The 17,929-nt window shown below is 35.9% G+C and overlaps 1 protein-coding gene across 5 annotated transcripts in view; it reads right to left on the reverse strand.

The window, feature by feature from the left end:
- Positions 1–17,929, reverse strand: part of DPP8 (dipeptidyl peptidase 8) — a 63,278-nt gene that overhangs the window by 11,795 nt on the left and 33,554 nt on the right. For 4 of the 5 annotated variants that reach the window (XR_002323785.2, XR_002323786.2, XM_020983091.2 and 1 more), the window contains exons 12-15: positions 13,777–13,856; positions 6,387–6,539; positions 5,961–6,096; positions 4,584–4,729 (exon numbers count right to left, since the gene is read on the reverse strand). Coding sequence is in view for 3 of the 5 variants with exons in the window: in XM_020983091.2 (XP_020838750.1) it covers positions 4,584–4,729; positions 5,961–6,096; positions 6,387–6,539; positions 13,777–13,856 (515 nt within the window). In the remaining 2 variants the exon portion in view is untranslated. Of the gene's footprint in view, positions 1–4,583; positions 4,730–5,960; positions 6,097–6,336; positions 6,540–13,776; positions 13,857–17,929 lie in introns of those variants that run through there. The other variant, XM_078151214.1, reaches the window with a different exon arrangement.

Genomic DNA, 17,929 nt, shown 5'->3' on the forward strand with positions numbered 1-17,929 from the left:
CCAGGATATAGTTTGGTCCCTACGAAGAATAAACACCTCCAGGCTAGTTCCACTTAAACAAGAGGCAAACCCTGGGACTAGCTGGGCTAGGAGGCAGCCTCAACCCCAGCCACAGGAACTTTTACTCCCAAGTCAGTGAGGGTAGTTGGACATCTGTGCCAGGGAAGATTGAAGGAACCTTTGCTGACAAGGAATGCCAGACTGCAAGGAATGCTGCTGAGATACGGCTCTGGGGGAGAAGGAACCAGCACATGCCTGGTGAGTGCAGAAGCAGTGGGGTGAGAAATTGCTGGCTGTGAGCACTTATTGGAGGCCGGAGGTCTTGGTTTCGGTTCCACACCAGAGAGGAGAACTGAAGGATCTGAAGCCAGAGACACCATCCCTCACATCCCAGGGGTAGAGGTGATTACAAAAAACAAGCTGCTACAAATAAAAAAAAATGAGCAAGCAAAGGAGAGAGAATTCAACCACAGAAAGTTACTATGGGAATAGAGAAGACTGAGATTTGTCTTCAGAGGATACTGAAGCAAAGAAATCCTTTTCTACCCTAAAGAGTAACATCAAATGGTCACCTGCCCAAAAAGAATTCATAGAAGAACTTAAAAGACTTTAAAAACCAAATGAGAGAGATTGAGGAACAACTAAAAGAAGGAGAAGAAGAAGAATCCAAGAAAAACAAGAAGATTATGAAAAGAAAGTCAACCAATTAGAAAAGCAGATCTAGAATCTTAAGGAAGAAAATGACTCCTTGAAAATCAGAATTGGGCAAAGGGAAGCCAGCAAAGTCATAAGAGACCAAGAAATAATAAAACAAAATATAAAGAATGAAAAAATAGAAAAGAATGTGAAACATCTCATAAGAAAAACAACCGATCTGAAGAATAGCTCAAGAAGAAAAAACCTAAGAATAATCATACTACCTAAAAGCTATGATAAGAAAAAAAATCTTGATATAATAATAATTAGAAGAAATAATTAAATAAAAATAATTAGAGAAAATTGTTCTGAAGCATTAGAACAAGAGGGGAAAGGAGAAATAGAAAAAAATCCTCCAATCACCACCCAGAAGAGATCCTATGAGGAAAACCCACAGGAATATCATAGTTAAATTTCAAAACCCTCAGCTCAAAGATAAAATATTACAAGCAACAAGAAAAAAACAATTTAAATATGGTGGTGCCGCAATCAAAAATCGCACAAGACCTAGCAGCAGCAACACAAAAAGACCACAGGTCTTGGAACACTATAGATCAAAGAGCAAAAGAACTGGGGTTCTGGCCAAGAATATCATACCTAGAAAGGTAAGCATAATCCTGAATGAAAAAAATGGACATTTACTGAATTGTCAGGAGGATTTTGTTAAAAGTAAAGAATAAAACCCTGAACTTTGACATACAAGAGCCAAGAGAAATATAAGGTACACACCAAAGACTAATTATAAGGGACTCAATAAGGACAGACTGGTCCCATTTTTTATGAGGAAATATCAAATATGTGTCTGATTGTTACTAGTAATTGGGTAGTTTGTAAAAAAAAGATTGGGGTAGACCTGAGTATGATATGATTTTAAAAAGTAAAACCATTTAGTAACAGCTAAAAACAGTAATTATCTTATACAAATGAGGTATAAGAGGAAGAACCAACACAGAGGAATTAGATGGGGGAGGAGGGCTGGTAGTTCTGTAAACCTACTTTCATCAGGAATGTCTTCAAGAGGGAATAATACATATATATCTAGAAGAGCATAAATGTCTTCTAAATTCAGAAAGAAATAAAACACTATGAGGATAGCGAAGGGGGAAAGGACAGGGGAGGGATCTTTGGAGGAGAGGGTGAAGGAATTGATTAAAGGGGGGTGGGTATAGAAGGATGTTTAGATTAATGGAAATGAGAGGATAAGAGAGGGATCCTTGGAGGGGGGTAGATTAAATAATAGGAGGGCAAGATAGTGGGTAGAAGTAAAGTAGAGGAGTCAGGATGGTTAGGAAATAAGAGATATGCACAAACAAAATAAAGATCAGTAGAATTCATTAGAGAAAAAGGAGCAGGGATGGTAATCATGATCTCAGACAAAGTTAAGGCTAAAATACATTTAATTAAAAGAGAAAAATAGGGAAAATACACTATGTGTAGTGTTCATCAACATTCATCAATGCTGTTTAGGCCTATTTAAAACAACTAAACAGTATAAGGTTGGAATATTGCTGTGTTGTAGGAAATGATGAGTTGGTGGACTTGGAAAAACATGGAAAGACTTGGACTTAAGAAGGAAGAGGTTATCCACCCTAAGAAAAACAGAAGACAAATGAACATAGTCTGATCTTACATAGGTGTATATGAATGTATGTCTACATACGAGTATAATTATAGATATCTAAGTATATGTATATGTAAGTGTATGTATGTATGGGTATATGTATGTATATATGTATATGTTTGCGTGTATATGTCTATATGTGTATGTATGTACTTGCGTGTGCATGTGCATGTGTGTGTGCGTGTGTATGTCCACATTTAATTGTAGCCCAGGGAGGGGAGAGGGGGGAAAAAAGAACAAAGTAAAAAGTTCACAGCAGAGAACAAAAGAAAACTTACAAAGAAGCAAAGAAAAGATGGACAGCTCTCAACACAATGGGTGGTACTTATTATATAGGCTTTCTTGAAATGGAAATTTATTGCTGTATATTTTGGATCCTCTCTTATGTTCTACTGTGCACATGGCATTGCTTTTTTTTCTTTTCTTATTGTATTATTTTATTTTAGTATTACATTTGTTTCTCTTCTCTTATTTTGCATTTAAGTTTAAAATAAAATATATTGGAAAAAAGAAAATATAATTTTTTCCTCAAATGAAAAAAGGATAGTGTTGTAAAACCCTGAAATAATACAGTCAATCTCCTCCCCCTACCCCTGCCAAATTTGGATATGATACCTCCATGAAAGGCTTACTTTGATGCCTCATCACAGATTAGAGGCAAACTCAACCAGGTTAGGAAAGTTCTGAGTATACTGCCAGCAACAGATTGTGCCTGCTGCCTAAAGACCAACCTTGCTAAGGAAGGACAAGCTCATCACCAGCAGGTTGGCCACTAAAAGATAATTTTTTTGACCCTGGTGACTCATGAAATATAATATAAATTATGAAATAGATAATACAGAAAAAGATGATATAATATAATAAATATACAATATAAATTAAAAATGTAAAATATCACTTAAACCTATGCAATCCCATTCCACTTCCACAGTGAAGACAACTGAGGGATTATAAAAAATAGGATTTGGGGTGGGGGGATAAAGTGCTAAAAACTGCACAGGCTTTAGACCATCTATAAATATTTAGCTGCTATTACTCTTAATATGAAATAAGTATCCAATGATCAACAAGGTGATATACCATAGGAGGAAATGAACCATATCTATCTCCCATTCCCACTATAAACAAAGCCAAAAAAAAAAGAAGAAATGGTAGCTAAATGGGAAGATAACTTATAGGTTCTCATCAGAAGGGCAAAACAAAAGAATTAGCAGAGTTGGTTTTATTACACACAAAAGTGAGAAATTAAAAGGGTGAACAGTATAAATACTGCATAGATATTCGTGAAATATTAGAAAACCTGGCTGACAGCCTCTAGCACAATGACAGATTCTCTATAGAGGATTTCTGGAAGGACATAGGCAAGGGCAGAATGAAAAGGCACTATTAGGCTATGATTTGTACCAGTGGAGGGGAAAACTCTCATGATGAGATCACAAATCTATACTTAAGCGTAGATACAATAACTACGTTCTTCTCCTCTGTCCCTATGAAAATTTTTGTGGCAAATATTATTTTTACTGAAGGAAAGGAGCTGGAAAAAATAGAGTATGCACAAGAGAGAACAAACATTTAAAACAAATCTAATACCTACAAGCCAGATATTACTGCTACACACTGATACTTGCTTTCACTCTTACTTTAATGCTGTGGAATGTGGGTGGTGTTAACATAATCTTCAAACAACAACAGAGAATCGAGACAAAGAATTTAAGACTGAGAATTGGTTGTTGTTCATCTAGAACTGAGAGAAAGTGTGTACTTTTTAACTGGCTCATCTAAATATTCCAAGCTATTTGGCAGGTATTTCCTTAGAGTGGGAGGATAATTTCATGGGGCTACTGAACTTGCTGAAAATATCTTTTAACAACATCCAAATTCCTTTGCTCTAACCCTATATTATATAAAAAAATCTTCTAATTTTGATCAATTTTATAAACAAATTTCCCTATTGAGATGAGATCATGCTTGCTGACTGACACAAATACTCTAGTCCATTTGGTAGTCATAGTTTTCATGGTAAATTAATACACTGATACATTCGTTTATAAATCAATTTTCTGCAATTCTGGTTACATGCACACATCTAAGGCCTAGTTAATAATGAATAAATTGACAAAATCACATCTCTTAAACTTCAACTCACTTATCCATCATATTTATTAAGCACATATTAACGCATTCAAATCTAAGAGGATTCAAGACACTAGACATACAGACAAAATCCTAGCTTACTCAACTTGACTACTGAAAGTGACATCCCTACCTGAGGACCACCATAGATGAACAGCACAGTGGGATATTTCTTCCCAGGCTGTAGATCATGAGGTTTATACATCATTCCATACAACGTGAATCCTGTAGTACTTTCAAATGAGAATATTTCTGGTGGTGTGTAGTCAGGAAGAGGACCTGTGGACAAATAAAACACAACCTTAACTTCAAAGGGTATTTATACAGGACACTGAAATCTTATCTTCCTTCGGGACAAGAAGAAACCTGTTCACACGTAAACACACACACACACACACACACACACACACACACACACACTCACACAAATAACTGCCCACTCTCTTTAACTGGTAGGCTGAAAATGAAGCAAGAGCATTCATCTTAGAAAGATTCTAATGAACATATCAAAAGACCCACATCAGGAGGGGAAATATATTTTGTATGATTCTGGAAGCACAGAAGAAAGGCATTTAAAGTCAAGTATCTACACACAAAGCAACTGTGAATTGGACCAGAAGTGAACAATACACTGTATCAAGTTCAGTGTAGCTTACTTTGATGGTCAAGCCAGCACTACTTTTGCTATTTCCACCACTGAATGACCAAATGGAATATTTCAAAATTGTATTTGGTTCACTAAGGCTATATACATCTAGCCTTCATCTCCACCTAAAGAGGCAAAAATAAGTTTCTTTGCATTATAATCTAAGTAGAAATTAAATTGTATTGCTATGAATTCTTCTATGTGGATTAAGTACACTAGTAACTTGGAGTTGCACCAAAATTTCTACACACACACACACACACACACACACACACACACACACACGTAAAAATAACAGAAAAAGAATTTTAGAACAGTGCATGTTCAAAGGGTGTTAAAATAAGATTATATTTTGTTCTTAGGACATTGAATCATTTACATGGATACAGAGTCTTCAGGCATTATGACCCAGCAGTCACAAAGAAGTTCTGCATGCATTGAAAGTAATCACTTGCTACATCTTTTCCCCAAAGAAGCAACCTCCCTGTCCAGAAAGCCTTATTGGAAGAAAAGGCAGTGTTTAGGTCAGCACACATTTTCCTCTCCTTTTGCTCATCTAGGAAATGATACACCTATTTATAAGCACAGGGAGCTTCCTCGAATCTATCATAACTTTTCTAATGTTATTTTCAAAAAGGCTTCTCAGATCCACTTCTGCTAAATGTAGGTGGTGGCCATCTAATCTCATTTAACAGATTCTCTGGGGAAGGTGGAACTAATTAAAAGCCTAGCAGCTCAGAGAAAAAACTGAGTGGTGACAGTGACAAAAAAAAAATCAGCCCAACAGGGTATAGTCACATAATACAGGTATAGTAAGTCAATTCACTATTCTTGTTCAATGTCAAATTTAAACAAATCGAGTACCTGCTGAATCCAAAATAGTGGCCCAAAATTCCTTCGTTCTGCGTTCTGGGTCATCTTGAGGACCTGAGAGCTTGTAAAGGGACACACAGTGTGGATTCTTCTGGTTACTGTATTTACTTATAAATAAATCACAATGCTGAAAAAAGGGAAAAGAGACAATCATTTTCTTGTGTTTTTTTTTTATCCCATGGTATCATAAAAAGAGATTTTAAAATATGAATTAGACAAATTCTGTTTGACCTACACTATGCTATGGCAGGGGACACAATAATGGTTTAACTTTTTAAGATCCTATAATATATACCTTCAGAGAGAAGTTAATGTTAAGTTTAATGTGCCTAAGAGTTAAATTGCTACACAATCCAATTTTACTTACTTCCAAATATGGACAGGGTCTTTATGAACCATTCAGACAGGAGTTAATACCTGGCTAATACAGCAGGAATGTGAGTAGCCACGATCTGTCAATCTTGTCACCTCTCCAGGATTATCATAGCTCACCACATACAAGTGATGCTCTAAAGGGGAGTCTTTGGTGCCTTCAAAATACACCAGCTTCTGTACTTCATCAACTTGGATCTGTCAAAACCAAAAAAGTCAAGCCAATGTTCATTTTGATTTTATAAAGTGAACAAATAATGTATCTCAAACTAAGTTTTACAGTCCAGTTTAATCTCATCCATTTGGTTACTCTTTGACTTGTGTTTAGCATTTTCCCCCTTTTGGAACATAAACTATTGTCTTCTTTTGCTTGTTTTAAAATTTTTTTTCACATTAGTCATGATGTAAAGAAGAATTAGAAGCAACGGGAGAAAGCACGAGAAAGAAGAATGAAAAGGAGAGCAAATAGTACGCTTCCATCTGCATTCAGACTCCATAGCTCTTTCTCTGGATGTGGATAGTGTTTTCCATCATGAGACCTTAGATCCTTGCATTGCTGAGAAGAGCTAGGTCTATGAAAGTCAGTCATCACACAGTGTGGCTGTTACTGTGTACATTCTCCTGGTTCTGCTCATTTCACTCAGCATCAGTTTATTTAAGTCTTTCCAGTTTTTTCTGGTCTGCCTGCTCATCATTTCTTACAGCACAATAGTATTCCATTACATTCATATACCACAACTTGTTCAGCCATTCTCCAATTGATGGGCATCTCCTCAATTTCTAATTCTTTGCCACCACAAAAAGAGCTGCCATAAATATTTTTGTACATGTGAGTCCTTTCCCCATTTTTATGATCTCTTTGGGATACAGATCTATAAGTTGTATTGCTGGGTCAAAGGGTATGCACAGTTTTATAGCCATTTGGACATAGTCCCAAATTGCTCTCCAGAATGGTTGGATCAGTTTACAACTCCATCAACAATGCATTAGCATTCCAATTTTCCCACATCTTCTCCAATATTTACCATTTTCCTGTTTTGTCATGTTAGACGATATGACAAGTGTGATGTGGCACCTCAGAGCTGTTTTGATTTGCATTTCTCTAATCAATAGTGATTTAGAGAATTTTTAGTATGAATATAGATATCTTTAATTTCTTTCTCTGAAAACTGCCAGTTCACATCCTTTGACTATTTATCAATTGGGGAATGACTTGTATTCTTATAAATTCGACTCAATTCTCTATATATTTTAGAGACACTGGTTGTAAAAATGTTTCCCAGCTTTCTGCTTCCTTTCTAATCTTGGTTGCATTGGCTTTGTCTATGCAAAAGCTTTTCAATTTAATGTAATAAAAGTCATCCATTTTGCATTTCATAATGTTCTCTATCTCTTGTTTGGTCAAAAATTTTTCCCTTTTCCATAGATCTGATGGGTAAACTATTCCTTGCTCTCCTAGTAGTAGCTGGCTTTATATCTAAATCTAAATCATGAATCCATTTTGATTTTATCTTGGCATAGGGTGTAAGATGTTGGTCTATGCCTAGTTTCTGCCATACTATTTTCCAGTTTTCCCAGCAGTTTTTGTTAAATAGTTGAGTTCTTATCCCAGAAGCTGAGTCTTTGGATTTACCAAATAGAATTACTCTGTCTTTTTACCATTACTAATACGTTTAGTTTGAATCTGTGATATAAGAGAAAACCAACTCCTGTTAATAAGGAAATAAAACAGTAGGATGTGTTAAGAGTTGGCAGCTTCCTGCCTGATCAGGGAATGTATTTTTATTAAGAAAATTAAAAGAAATACACCACCACCACATTTGGAGCAGGTATAAAAAAGTCTGATTTTATTTTTTAAAATAAATTTCATGACATATATACTGTTCTGACACAAGATACTTTCCAACAAACCCCACCCCCCTTTTTTTAGGCAACTGGGGTTAAGTGACTTGCCCAAGGTCACACAGCTAGTAAGTGTCAAGTGTTTGGTCTGAGGCTGGATTTGAACTCAGATCCTCCTGACTTCAGGACCCACTGTGCCACCTAGCTGCCCCTTCAACAAACCCTTTTAGAAAACATTTTGATTAATAACAGAAAACAAAGACGTGGCTTTTAACTTTTGGCAGTACAATAGCTAACACTTACAGTCACAGCTGATCAGAATTTTTATGTCTTTCTATGTTGACTTTCTTTCTGTTGTACTCATTGTGTACATTGGAATTTTGGCTCAGCTTTCTTCAAGCTGCATCACTTCACACAAATCTCATTATTTCTCTGGCTTCTTCATATTTATTGTATGGTAATATTCCATTAGACTCATATATCATAATTTGTTCTGCCATTTCCCAATCAGCACATATTTTGTTTTCAGCTTTTTGTTATCACAAGTAATGGTGCTTCATATGAACATTAGTGTACAAACTACTTGTTTTTTCCTGTTTCTTTAGATATACATAGTACCAGGGAACTCTGGATCAAAGGGCATGAAAAATTGGTAACTGTTTTTGTAGTTATACTTTTTTCCCCACAATGGTTGAAACAATTCACAGTTCTACCAGCAACGAATCTTGCTTACCTTCTCACTGCCCTTTAAATAAATTCTTCCCCTTCCCCCCCCACCCTCTATCTTTTAGTCTTTGTTTGCCTAATGAATGAAACTAAGGTGGTACCTCTGGTTTGTTTTAATTTACATTTCTCTACTCCTTAGTGATTCTGAATAATTTTTAGGTAGTTAGTCATAGTTTGCGTTTCTTTTGAAAAGTGTACATATTTCTCTAATTATTTCCCTATTGAGGAATAGCTCAATCATTATGTGTGTCAATTTCATATAGAAACTGGACCACAGACTTACCAGAGTTATTTAATTCAAAGATTTTCCTTCCCATTACATGTATTTTTTTCTGATTCTTCCTGGAATGATTTTATTTTTTTGTGTGTTTTAAATTTTAAATAATTTAGATTACATCTTTTGTCTTTGATGATTTTTTAAAAATCTCTTTTCCGGTTACAAATTCTTTCACCAATTATAATGGTAAAAGATAAAACATTTCATTCTATTCTACTAAAAAAAACCCCATGACAAAACTTTGACTTTTTTAACATAGAAGTCATTTACTGGTTTGGAAGTCACTGTGGTACAAGGTATAATAAAATGTTGATGTAAATCTAAATCTACCAAACTGCTTCTCAGTTTCTTCACAGTTCTTGTTGAGGAAGCAATCCCTTCCCCAGGACCTTGTTTTATTTTAGGGCTAATTGCTGCACATGTTTGTTTCCAGAGCTGGCTTAGCTGGTCAATTCTACCGATCTACTTTCCTATTTTTAATCTAGTACCAATTACTTTTGGCAATTATTACTTTATAGTATCATTTGAGATCTGGTAGTGACAACAACAGCCTCTTTCCTTTTTTAAATTTATCTTTCCTGATATTCTTGACCTTTGATTACTCCAAATTAACTGTTATTATTTTGATTCTATAAAATATTCCTTTGATGATCTGATTGGTACAATACTAAATCTATAGATTTTCACTATGTGAGACTAGCCAAGAATATAAAATCTCTTTCAACTTGTTTAAGGTGCTCTTTTACTTTGTATATTTTATTATGCTATGTTATTTTATTTATATATAAAATTTATATATTTTATTATGTAAAAATTATTTTATCATATATATATGTAAGATATATCTTGGTAGGCTAATTCTCATATATTCAACACATCTTTAAATGCTCTTATGTCTCCTCTAGTTTTTTTTTAGTAACATACACAGAATATCCACTAATTTTATGAATTTACTTTCTATTCTAACACTTTACTAAACCTACTAGCTATGGACTATTTTTTTTCATGAATCCTCTGGGTTTCTCCAAGTAGACCAGATTATCTACAAACAGAGATAATTTTACCTCTTCTTTGCTTATGCTTATTACATTCAAAGTCTTTCTTCTTTTTCATTTTGAGCACTACGTCAAATAAAAGTGCAAACAACGAGTGACCTTGTTTTAACTCTGATCTTATTAGGTCTTGATGTTTCAGGCTTGTTTATCCATTATCATTTCTCTTTGAATTCTGCTTGTCTTCTTGTGTACATTTGGAAAGAAATCTCTTGGCATTACCACATGTAAAATAGATAATTTTGATTATATAAAACTAAAGTTTTACACAAACAAAACCAATGCAACCAAAATTATAAGGAAAGCAAAAAACTGGGGAGAAATTTTTTGCAATAAATATCTCTGATAATGGCCTCATTTCTCAAATATGTAGAGAAGTGAGTCAAATTTATAAAAATACAAGTCATTCTCCAATTGATAAATGGTCAAAGGATACGAACAGGTAGTTTTCAGATAAAGAAATCAAAACTATCTATGGTAATATGAAAAAATGCTCTAAATCACTATTGATTAGAGAAATGCAAATTAAATCAATTCTGAGGTGCCACCTCATACCTATCAATATATTGGTCAATATAACAAAAAAGGAAAATGATAAATGTTGGAGGGGATGAGGGAAAACTGGGACACTTAATGCACTGCTGGTGGAGTTATGAACTGATCCAACCATTCTAGAGAGCAATTTGGAACTATGTCTACGTTACGTGAATTTCCTTTCCTTAATATTTAAAGGACTTTCTAATGATAGCTTGCAGAATCTGCTGTCAATGGAACTGGTTCAAGTTAACTGCATCTTGGAATTTGCATCATAGGGTTTTTTTCCCCTTTTCCTGGAGGCATTATGTGGATTCTTTTAATTGGCACTTTATTTTCTATGACCAAAGGTTCTGGGCAGTTTCCCAGCTAGTTAGGATTATTCTTCCCATTATGCCTTTTCTTTTCTTCTCCTCCTTTCTTTTTTTCTCTTTTGGGTCCAGATCTGTGATTTCATGAGTGTACTTTAGTGGAAATACTCTTTACAATGCAGAGTGGTACCTCATCTACAACTTACTATCTTAAAGAGTTACTGGGAGCACTGAAAAGCTATGACTTGCTGAAAAATCACTCAACTAGGAAGTATCATAGATAAGACTTGAACCCAAGTCATCAGACCACAAGGCCCTTCTTCTAATTACCATATATGCTCTCTCTCTTGTTACCTCCACATATGAAAAATGTTATTTCAAATTCTCTTGGAGCATCTGAATTCAGAATTATAGTTACAACCATAGTGTAGCTTGTAAATAAGTGAAAGAAGGTACAGTAGAAAGGTTTCCTTTACTCAAAAAGCATACAGAATCTCACAGTAACAGAAACTAGACATTCTTAAATTATATTAAGATCCTGAAAAAAATATTTTCTTTCAGTTATCCCTTTGTACATTTTCTACTATTGTAGATACAAACTTGATCTATTTTCTAAAAGTAATAATTTATGAAATATTTGCTAAAACTCAAAGTGACTTTTTCAGATGGCCTAGTGATATCTTTAAAATTAGATTTAAAAAAATGTCTCATTTTAAAAAGTTAAGTGCAAAGGGGCAGCTTAATGGTGCAGTGGATAGAGCTCTGGCATTGGAGTCAGGAGGACCTGAGTTCAAATCTGGCCTCAGACATTTGACATTTAACTAGCTGTGTGACCCTGGGAAAGTCACTTAACCCTGAATGTCTCACCAAAAAAAAAAACCTTAAGTGTTTTCTACTATGAAAGAATTTTTTTCTTTTTCCTGGATGAATGAGGAAATAAATAAGCTGCACTGGGGTGTAACATGGGTATACATGAAACCTACATGGAGGAAGACAGTGGGTTAGGGCAAGACACAGACACAAGGGACTTCCTAGGTTTTTGCTAATCCCTGTAAAATGTTAGGATTTACTGTTCTTTATAAAGATAGTCTTCAAAAAGCAGCTGGGAATCAGACTGTCCAAAATTGAACATGATTAGTCAATTCTCTGCCCACATGCAGAAAGAGCAGCATGACAGAATGGAAAGATGTAGCATGGAGTGTGATGAACTGGATACAGTCATTTATTAAGCATAAGATCACCACTGAATATCTCTGAGTCTTAGTTTCTTCTCTGTAAAGTAGGAATAATAACACTTCCAGTATATACCTCCAATGATTGTTGTAAAGAAAGCGTTTCACAAAAATCGCAAAATTCTATGTAAATGTGAATTATTATTCTTCCTTCCAGAAGCCCAAATTTATTTGTGATTTAACTCAAAAATGTCAAAGATTTAACCAACATTTCCCTTAACGATAGCATGATGCAGTGAGCTTTGGAGTCGGAGGAACTGTGTTCAGATCCTGCCTCTGATATTTACTACCTGACGTGACCTTAGATAAGTCATTTAATCTCCTTGTGGCTCAGTTTCTTCATCTGTAAAATGAAGGTTTAGACTAAATGGTCTCTGAGAACCCTTTTAGTTCTAGATCTACGATTCTATGACATTAGAAACCTGGGATGGGAACAAGAAGCTGGATCTTGAGGGCCACCAGCTAATATAATGACATTACAATTCATTTGTAGGTCTAAGACACATATATGTAGGGGGAATGAAAAAAGGAGAAGAAAAATAAAAGTAGTATAAAAGGAGAAAACAGAGAGAAAAATGGAATGCAGAACAGTAAGTGGCAAAATGACACTACCAATTATCCAGGTGGCATTATTACCATAGATTGGCAGCCCTGGGCTAATCTTCAGATCTGCATGAAGAAAATTTTGGGAATTCCTTTGATAGACTGAAAATCTGATTATTCTTCTTTGTCACAAAATAATCAGATATATCCCACTACTACTTGTTCTTTGCCCTGTGGCATTAGAACTCTGTACAAAAACTTTCTCAAGTGATACAAAGTAACAGCTAATAGCAAGGGCGCTGAGAGCCTGAACATTTAAAAAAAAAAGTGTATTGTAACGGCACTAGAAAATACTAGACTTTAACCAGGAATTAAAGTTTAAGACTATTCCCCACTTGACTGTTTATGATTCTTTATCCACACAAACTAGTCTGGCTCCTGTTCTTCATTCTCTCTATATATTTACCTCGAAGAGTAAAAGGCAACATTTACGGTAGCTAGTACACATAATCCTTTAATAAGCCCCATATCAATTTGTGGCAGTCACATTCAGTCCTGTTCTAAATGCTAGTAGCACACATCAAGCTAACTGTATATGTTACACATTAATGATATGATGGCTCTTCAGGATCCTATGAAGCCAGTAATCCTTTGGATAACTCCTGATCCAAGTAGCACTGCAACATTGTAATTACAAGTATGACAAAGTAAAATTCAAACTACTATGAAGAACAGACAATGAAATGTTGACACTTATTAAATCATTCTAATGAGTCAGATAAAAGGCAAATTTCTGTTTCTCTTCCCCTTCACTTCAAGCTCTCCATAACATCTGATCTAAGACCGGGAATCATTTTAATTTGTATATTCATTTTATAGCATGACACAGTAGATATTGACCAAACCAAAAGAACTTACATTAGATCCGTGTCGGCCAAGCACTTCCCATTCACCACTTGTAATTGCTACTTCTTCCTTGACTGGACACTTGAAATCACCTAAAGATAAATACATAGTTAATTTGAAAATCTAGTAGGATTCTAGAAATATACCCCTCACAAAACTGCCCAAAATTATGTTATTTTGAAGTAAAAACTGATTGTTTGTGGGTAGGTTAAGCCAATATAATAAAAATGACAATACTATCTAAAGAAATTTACCTATTCAATGCTATACCAATCAAATTACCAAAGGATTATTTTATTGAGCTAGAAAAATAATAACAAAATTCATCTGGAAGACAAAAAAAACAAGAAAGTTAAGGGAATCAATGAAAAAAAAGTAGGAAGGAAGGGTACCTAGTAATACCATATCTCAAACTATATTATAAAACTATGATCATCAAAACAATTAGGTGCTAGTTAAGAAATAAATAGGGGAGGGAGGGCAGCTAGGTGGTATATTGGATAGAACACCGGCTCTGGAATCAGGAGGACCTGAGTTCAAATACGGTCTCAGACCTGACACTTACTAGTGCAAGTCACTTGACCCCAAATGCCTTGCCAAAAACAAAAAGAACAACAAAAGAAATAAATAGAGGGGTTGATCAGGGGAACGGATTAGGTAAATATACAGAAAACAAACTAGCACAGTAGCCTAGTGTTTGATAAACCCAAAGATTCCTAGCTATGGAGGCAAGAATTCATTATTCTATAAAAACTGTTGAGAAAAGTGGCAATTGTAGAAACAAGGCATAGACACAAACATCTCACACTATAAACCAAGCCAAGTTCCAAATGCGTATGTGACTTAGACATAAAAGGTGACATCTTAAACCAATAATAATAATAATAATAATAGCTAGTATCTATATAATAATGCTTATTATGTGCCAGGCACTGTGCCAAACACTTTACAAAAAGTATCTCATTTGGCTTCTGGGAGCCAAGATGGCGGAGTAAAAAGTTGCCCTCACTCTCCCCTATCAACCTCTGAAAACCCAGAAAATATCACCCCAGAAAAAAACCCTGGAACAGCTGAACTAGAAGAAAGACGGGGAGCAGCAGTGCAGCAGCCCAGCAAACAGGTCTCCCAGTGCCTCAGCAAAAATAAGGGAGGCAGAACTACAAGGGGCCCCAGGTGGATAAGTACCCTGTGGCATTCATCTGAAAGGAGCTGAAGAAAGCAACCTAAAGTCTTCCTAAAGCCCTGGCCTTGCTGGTTCCAGCCCAACACCAGGTGAGCTGTCGGAGCCCTGCAGCCTCCAACTGTGAAGAAATACTGGAGCCCAGGTGGTAGAGCAGGCAAACACCAACACCTGGACCTCCCAGTGCATCAGTAAGGGTGTGTGGGGGGGAATTGGTGGAGGCCAGCTCAGAAAATCACCAGGTGCCTCAGCACTCTACCGCAAAGGAATCTCCCAGTGCATTAGCAGAAACAGGGAGGCAGCACTGCAAAGGGCCCCAGGCAGATAAACACCCTGTACCACCCATCTAAAAGAAGCTGAAGAAAGCTAAAGGAAAGGAAAAGCAGGCAACCTAGAATTGCCTGAAAGTTCCCGCCTTGCTGATTCCAGCCCAACACGAGGTAACCTGTCAAAACCCTACAGCCTCCAATTGCCAACATAAGAGGCCTCAGCACGCAAAGCCAGTGACCAAGACCTAGGCTCCCAACACAAGAAGCTTGGGTCAGTGCCCTCTGTTCCCCAACAGGAGAGCTCAATCTCTTTAAAGGCCAGGAAATAAAGAAGCCATGAGTAAAAAGAAATGTACCATAGATTCATATTATGAGAAGAGTAAAGATCAAGACAGAAATTCTGAAGAGGACAACACTGTCAACAAACCCACATCTGCAACGTCAAAAGGAACTATGAACTGGTCTGAAGCCCAAAAAGCCTTCTTAGAAGAGCTCAAGAAGGATTTTAAAAGTCAAATGAGAGAGGTAGAAGAGTCCTTAAAAATATGATCAGTCAATTAGAAAAATTATGTGGAAGAAAACAAGTCCCTAAAAACACACTGGCCAACTAAAGGAAGTACAAAAACTAACAGAAGAAAACAATTTGTTAAAAACTAGAATTGGACAAATGGAAACTAATGACTCTACCTCATCGGTAAAACAACTGACCTGGAAAATCGATTCAGGAGAGACAATTTAAAAATTATTGGTCTACCTGAAAATCATGATGAAAAAAAGAGCCTGGACAGTATCTTTCAGGAGATCATGAAGGAAAAAGTATCTCATTTGATCCTCACAACAACCCTGGGAGGTAAGTGCTATTTTACAGTTGAGGAAACTGAGGCAAACAAAGGTTATAACTTGTCCAAGGTCACATAACTAGCAGGTGTCTGAAGCCAGATTTAAATTCAGGTCTTCCTCACTATAGGCCCACCAATGTGCCACCTACATACTATGACATACTATGGTTTTTATGAAGATGTGCCCAAACTTCCCCAGCAGGTAAGCCTCTTCAAATTTCATAGCTGTGCTCTACCAGAGTGTGAAATCCATAGGATCAGGAGAGTAGGTATTCCTAAAGGCTTCTTTACCCTTCATCTCCAAATGAACATGGAGATTCAGTTAAATATGAGTAAGGAAGAAATTACCTATCAAAAATAAAGATAGGGAAAGAGCTCATGAAGAACAAATAAATACAGAGGATCAAAGAAGATAAAATGGACAATTTTGATTACATAAAATTAAAAAGATTTTGCACAAGAAATTCAATCTAGCTAATACTAGAAGAGAAGCAGGTAAATGGGGAAAAAATTTGCAGTATATTTCTCTGATAATGGTTTAATTTTTAAGATATATAGGGAACAACTTCAAATGTATAAGAGTAAGTCACTCCTCAGTTGATAAATGTTCAAAGGATAGGGATTAGTAATTTTCAGAGGAAGAGATCCATGCTACCAGGAAGAGGTTCAAGCTATATTAATAATTTGGATCTCTTCCTCTGAAAATTGCCTATGAAAATATAATAAAATGAATGTCATATGAAGAAATCTATAGAATTATAAAAATAGAGAAATACAAATTAATTCTGAGGTTCTACCTCAATACTCTTAGATTATCAATACTGACAAAAAAGAAAAGTGATTGATACACTATTAGTGGAGCTATGAACTGGTACGGCCATTCTGGAAAGCAATTTGGAACTATGCCTCCAAAGCTACTAAACTGTGCATACCCTTTGACCAAGCAATACCACTCCTAGACCTATACCTCAAAGATACCAAAGAAAGAAGGAAAAGGACCATATGTACAAAATTAGATATAGCATTTCTTTCCGGTGGCAAAGGAGTACGCATCGACTGTGGAATGGCTGAACAAGTTATGGTATATTATATGATGGAACACCATTATGCTGTAAGAAATGACGAGGCGGGGGAGGGGTGAGGCAGCTAGGTGATGCACGGATAGAGCACTGGCCCTGGAGTCAGGAGGACCTGAGTTCAAAAGCAGCCTCAAATGCAACACTTAGTAGTTGTGTGACCCTGGGCAAATCATTTAACCCCCAACTGCCTTGAAAGAAAGAAATGATGAAGGTGAGCAGAACAAGGAGAATAGCTTATATGATAACAGTAATACTGCAAAGACAAACAACTTTTACCTTAGGTTCTCTTACCAATTGTAATTCTGGAGGACTCAAGATGAAACATGGTACTGAATTCCAAATTGAGAGGTGATCACAGAATGAGACTATGTATTGTGACTTTTCTTTTTGGTCATGGCCAATGTGGGAATTCATTTTGTTTGACTAAGTATCTTTAACAGGAGTTTTATTTTTCAAACTTTTTCAACTGGGGTGGAAGAGGAGGGAGTAGAAGGGAGAGAATGTGAATAAAAAAATCTTTTTAAAGACATGAACATCACAAATAAATTATAACCAAACTCTGCTATGATGTATCAAACCCTGACCATTAATAAAACCATTTGAATGATCTTCCACTTATGATTTCCTTTGAACTAATTGACTTTTTCCCTCTCCACAATATGTGTATCTGTAGAATCAGTTAATGACATTAATTATGCAATAGAATATTTCACAACAAAACCTTCATTGCCTCATTGCTGTGTGGAGGTAAAACCCTGGGATCTCTATTAAGATACCAGTGAAACACAAGCTTCAGTA

This window comes from Phascolarctos cinereus, unplaced genomic scaffold, assembly GCF_003287225.1.
Source record: "Phascolarctos cinereus isolate Bilbo 61053 unplaced genomic scaffold, phaCin_HiC Scaffold_3;HRSCAF=262, whole genome shotgun sequence".
In the NCBI taxonomy this organism is placed as follows: Eukaryota; Metazoa; Chordata; class Mammalia; order Diprotodontia; family Phascolarctidae; genus Phascolarctos; species Phascolarctos cinereus.